Source organism: Carcharodon carcharias, chromosome 10 (assembly GCF_017639515.1).
Source record: "Carcharodon carcharias isolate sCarCar2 chromosome 10, sCarCar2.pri, whole genome shotgun sequence".
NCBI lineage: Eukaryota > Metazoa > Chordata > Chondrichthyes > Lamniformes > Lamnidae > Carcharodon > Carcharodon carcharias.
Genome location: NC_054476.1, coordinates 153,030,014 through 153,036,013, shown reverse-complemented (window position 1 = coordinate 153,036,013; position 6,000 = coordinate 153,030,014). Strand labels below are relative to the sequence as shown.

Genomic DNA, 6,000 nt, shown 5'->3' with positions numbered 1-6,000 from the left:
TGGCCGCCGTGTCCTGGTGAATGTGGAGACGCCGGAGAGGGGGGGAAGCAGTGGAGAGAGAGGGAGGAAAACAAACCCAGCAACGCAACCGGGAGGGATTTATATCTATCTATCCATCTGTAGATGTGTATATAAAGAAAATCAAGAGCACCGTTTCTTTTACCTTGAGGAGAGTGGGGGAGGGGGTGGAGGAGGAGGAGGAGGAGGAGGTGGCGGGGGGTGGGGGGGAAAGCCGAGCATGGCGGCTCATAAGCCGGTGGAATGGGTTCAAGCCGTCATAACGCGTTTCGACGAGCAGGTAAACAAACAAACAAAAAAAAGGACCTCACAGTTTCTGTTTTTATGCTATTCAAAAAAAAGCGTTGGAAATGACTCTAATGTTTTTTTGTCTCCTGCAGCGAGCGCGGTTGAATGTTTTCAGAGGTAAAAATTGGCGTCCGTTTTTGTTTCTGCTTTCTCTGGGGGTGGGTGGCTTTTTATTTTCCCTGTGGAGTCGGTCGGCCGGGGCCTGGCCTGGCCTGGCGGTCCTCTACTTCTATCTATCTATCTATCTTATCTATGTGTGTCTACTTATCCGTCCTTTCAAGGGCTGGGTCCAGGAACCTATAACCCAGACGAGAGCTTGGGGCCTGCAGGAAAATTCCGCTCTCCCACCCCAATGGTTTGTAATGATTTGAATCTCTCGTGGTTTTTATATAAAAGAAAATCCCCACGCAACCGAACGGTCCCCTTCTGGTCCTCACCAACACCACGCAGACTATGTGCCCCCCCACCCCCCCAGCTCTATTTCTGAGGGGCGACGCTCCCTGTTATTTATTAAATGGGGCAAAACCGCCCACCTCTCAATAGATTTAAACTTGTTCTGCTTTAAAAAAGAAATCAACAATTTGCAGTTTTCTATCCCGATCAATGTAGTTATTCATGTAACTTTGCTTTCAGCAGAAGTGATGTTTACAGGGCTTATTAGTGTAGTTCATTTGGGAGGCGCTTCATGAGACGTTTGCAGCCCTTGTTTCATCATGTTGAAATCAATGAACCCTTTAGGGGTTTATGTATTGCTGATTTTTATTCGCAATTGAAAATTTTGGGGAAAGAGCTTGCTCAAGCACGTTGAAGCTATTCAGCATTTTAAAGTGGAGCTAGACATAGGGGCATCTTAATGCTTATTTTGTGAAAACTAAGGGAATAGAGTTTCCACTTTGGGAGCTATTGGTGATCTGGATGCAAAGTGTGACAAAAATCATGTTAGTTTTGAGAAGTATTTGTTTCCTTCAGTTTCCACTCAATCCCATTTGCTTGTGTGAAGCTTGTATGTATGCACCAGTCAGTTTGTTAGTAAACTAAAATAGAAGTTACACCCAAAAGCTTTTAAAACGTATCTATTGGTGTCCCTGCGCCAAAAACATTCAACTGTTAGAACCTCCTTGAAAGCCCATAGATTTGTGTGATTAGTGGAAACTCTATGGTGATTAATTCAGTCAGGAAGAGTGACCACGTTTGTGGGCAGGCTCAGCTTCTAGAATTATATTTATAGGCAAATGCAAAATCACATGGAAACTTGATTTATGCTGAATGCTTTAATTCTGAATTAGTTGTAATTGTTTTGCTGATTTTGGGTGAATTACACAAAAATAGTGCAGCCTTGTGGACAAGGATTTTGTCACCAGAAAAGTACTCTGTCAGAGGCAAGCTCTGATATTTTTTCTATAGTTGAAAAAAACTGCAGATGAAATATTTTATAGATCAAAGTTTAAAAACAAAATAGCTGTCAAGTATCCATATTTAAGGCTTCTGCAGCTTCTGTAATTAAAATATATATAATTTTGAAGGAAAAGGCAAATGTCATTATTCTGGTGTATTTTTGGTGGGATGAGGATCAGGCTATCTTTTAAGGCTTTTTTATGAATAGAGGTCATTTCTGTAGCACTATGGTGAAGTATTTTCTGCAATGATTCATTTATCAAAAATAAAAAAAGAATTGGGCAAAAGGTTGTGAATTTTCTTGGATTGTTCGGGAATGGAAATTGAAAAGCTTTTCTTGCAATTATTCTGAAATCTGAATACTTGAATCTTTTTGGGGTATAAAGTCCACAGACACAGGCTGTCTTGTCCATAGAGCCATTCCTCATGGGTTATGTTTGACTGAGCATGGACAGGTTATTTGACCCATGAAGTGTCACGGTTAAGCCCAACCTTGCTTTGGTGCAAACTTCCAGCAAAGGTTCATTGAATAGTGGTCAGGAAAGGGAAGTCGGGCTGATTTCTAACCCCATCCCACCCCTCCTTTTAAAGTGGGGACACCAAGGTCAATCATAGAGTTTTTAACAGTGCCCTAACTGAGGTTACCTGGCACAGGCCAGAGATTGAATTAGAAACCCTCTTGATCTGTATGGCTCAGCAACTCACTGAACCGTTCCCAAGGCTGACAATATTCTCATTCTCTCATTTGTTTGAAATCTCTTGAGCAGGTCAGTCTCAAACTATGTCTGAAAATGCTGTTAAAGAATTTTTCTTGTAAACAGCATTATTTGCCCCATTGGAACGTTTATAAGTAAATGTACAAGACATGTGCAACTTGAATTCTTTTTCTGGTAATGTTTGTTTATTTTGGAATACTTTACAGTCTGATTTAAAAAAAAACTCCTTGTCTGCAAAACCTTTTTACATTTGTAAAGTTTGATATTTAGAGTAACTTGTCTTAGCAATAATGTTAAAATAATTAGTCTCTATTACATCAGATGACACTAATTGGAAATAGCTCTGATATTTGCAAAAATTCCAGCATTTTTAATTTTAGGCTTGAGTTTTCATTACAGAAAATTGTACAGTCATAAATTGAACTAGATATAATATGAGAGCTGCTTATTGGTTTGCTGCTTTTGAATTGAGGATATATCCTGGGTATCTGTGTTGTGATAAGCATCTACCTACATAAGAGGTATAGGCCAACAAAGTCATGAGAGTTATAATTGCTCACAAGTGATGGTATTTATTTTCTCAAACTGTTAGTTATTATATAGCTGTTGTGTAAATTTTCAAGGACTTTATAAATAATTGAATATTTTTATATTCTGGGGAATAATTTGCAAACCCATTTTGTAAGTTTCAAAAAAAGGAAATTGGTTATAGAATCAAGAGGTGGAGAAAGGACTTTGCTCTGTGACACTGCCAATTAACAGCCCGTATGCTGCAATAGCTTTTGGAATAGAGTGTCAACCCTGTCATTTTTGAAGAACTGGTACATTTTCTTTTAATCTCTGCTAGCCTTCCTGATATCCAGCACTGATGGCCCTGCTGGTGCTTGTCTGATTGATTTTTTTTTTTATATATCAAGACTTGTATCATTCTCAGCTTGGTGGTGGTAGTACTCTTGAGTCAAAATGATGTGGGTTCAAGTCCTGCTCCAGAATCATGAGCACATGATCTAGGCTGACATTCCAAGGCAGTACTTGGGAATGCTGTGCTGTTAGAGATGCTGTCTTTCAGCTGAGACATTAAAATGAGGCCTTGCCTTCCCTCTTCAGTGGATAAAAAGGATTCCATAAATGTTATTTTGAAGAACACCAGGGAGGTGCCATTGGTGTCATGACCAAAATATAGCTCAACCAACACTATCAAAGTCAAATTTAACTGGTCATTTATCTTGTTGCTAATTGTGGGATCCTGCTAAGGAGACATTGGCTGCCATTTTTTTCTCCATCATAATGATGACTGTACTTGAAAAAGCACTTAGCTGACTGTAAAGTGGTTTGGGAGATCCTGAAGCAGCAGAGGGCACTTTATGAATGTAAGTTCTTTCCTTTTTTGTTTTTGATAGCAATTGCCATCAGGGCTGTCAGCTGTTGCAGGGCATCATGACTGGCAACCTTAGGCTGACAATTGTTTTCAGGTATTGTGAGGAACCCTTTTGATTCATTTTCTCCTTCCAGATTCAGATTGCACAGGCCAGTTTTCTTTTCCTTTATTCCTTTTCATTCTTTCCTCTCATTTGCCACATCAGCTAGTGTGTTATGTACCAAAGACATAATTACCACAAATATACCAGATTCCATCAAATGTTAGTTTTAAGGAAGTTAATTTGTTTTGCAAAGAAAGGCGGTGTAATTGGTCATTTATCTTGTTGCTAATTGTGGGATCTTGCTAAGGAGACATTGCCATTTTTTCTCCATCATAATGATGACTGCACTTTTTTTTGCTAAGTGATACCATTGCAACTTCCTTTGCGAAGAATCTGCCTGAAATTTCATTGTTCTTGTGCTGTTTGATACCAAAAGTTCTGTAAAAATAATGGATTTAATATGCAACTTTTAAAACAACCCAACATTTATGTCTTAAAAAAATATCTGGAGGAAAATAATGGGCATTGTAACTAAATAAATCAATCGAGCGTTAAAGCTTCTCAAATTATCCATGGTATGGTGTACAAAAGGGAAATATTTATTCCTGATAGAAAAATGATTCTGCAGTTACAGGATTGTGATGTCCCTGAAATTGACTAGCTGACGATGTTAGCTGTTTTGGCTCTTGCATGAATGGCCATATGGGCTAGGTATTGGAGAGTACCTGGTGCTAATGGAACAGTAACCATGCTAGGAGTCAGTAAGTTTGTGTAAATGGGAGTTCCCACAAAGCGGGGTTGATACTGAAGTAGTTGAATATAAAGGAGACATGCTACACTATTTTATTCAAATCACCCTCAGTATGAATCCACAATTTTATATCCCCAACCATTTATTAACTTTATTGCAAGAAAAGGCAATTCCTCCTGGTTGCATTGCTGAGACCATACACCTGCAGTAGATACAGGTTCTATTAAGGTTGTATACAGAAGTGATCACAAATGTTTATCACCAATTAGTATACTGCAAACAATTTCCTGCTCATGTTTTGTTCACAAGTGCAGTCTTAATTGCACAGTCATCTTTTTCCCCCTTTTGGTTTACTCGTGTCAGGAGAAACTTAACTGTATAGTTAACAAGCTTCAATTCTCTTTCTTCTGTGCCCCTTCCATCCCAACCCTCCACTCCCAACCATCAACAAGCATGAAAATTCTAATTTGCAATTGATTCAAATTTGAATGTGTTATGTTTCAAGTTGCATGCAAGTGCAGGCATGTATTATAACTGAAAATGCCAATGGCCAATGCAGTGTGTAGGAGATTCCACCTGAGATTTTCCCCACATAGATTTCAGCTCTTCTGTCGTGGGAGAAATTGAATTAAAGCCTGCCACTTCTCTGGAGGGAGATAACAAAAATTGGAGGAGTAAGTCTCCTCGTCTCTTAGAGAGTGCCTTAAGCAGGGCCCTCGGAGTGGGTTGGACTTCAACTACTTGCCTGATACTGGAAGAGTGTATTGTGACAGTCAGGAAGGTGAGAAATAAATTAGATCTCTGGTGCATATTTAAAATGCTTCTTATAATGTACGAAAGAGTAGTTGCTGTCCTAGGATGCAGGATTGGGCTCAGCTGTTGCGCTCCCCATGTTGCTGACACTCTCTGGTAAGGCTTACATGTGAGTTAAAGCTTCTTGAACTTGGTATCATAGGGGCTACAGCATCCAAGGAATCATAACCCAGCAAAAAGGGGGAAAAATAATTAGAAAAGGTTTGTGCTTGGCAGTTCTGGGAAATCATGCCTTTTTTGTTTGAAGAAGCTTGATAATTGTAAATATGTTTGGTGAAATCCTTAATTGGCCAGATGGAATATGGCAATACCTTGACCAATCCGAACTGACTTACCAACCAATCAACACCCCTGGTGTTCTTGTGTCTGTCCTGATGAGTGCAAGATGAAAAGCTCTGACATGTCTCTTTTTTGTTTTCAGAAATACTGAAGAATTTGATTCTTTATATTAAGATTTTGTCATCTTTATCCTGATATCTGGTCATTCGATTAGTGATGCCCGAGCTACAGTCTGGGCCATATTTGGCCCATAAGCCTCTGCATTCCATGGCAGTTTGTATCTATTTGGGCTAATGTTTCTTAATGGTTGGTGCTGTGC

At 39.4% G+C, this 6,000-nt stretch overlaps 1 protein-coding gene across 5 annotated transcripts in view; it reads left to right on the top strand.

Moving 5' to 3' along the window:
* Positions 1-229: 229 nt before the first annotated feature.
* Positions 230-6,000, top strand: part of nf1a (neurofibromin 1a) — a 292,673-nt gene continuing 286,902 nt past the window's right edge. For all 5 annotated transcript variants that reach the window (XM_041198253.1, XM_041198251.1, XM_041198250.1 and 2 more), the window contains exon 1: positions 230-298. In XM_041198253.1, coding sequence (XP_041054187.1) covers positions 239-298 — 60 coding nt within the window. In that variant the 5' untranslated portion in view covers positions 230-238. The remainder of the gene's footprint in view (positions 299-6,000) is intronic.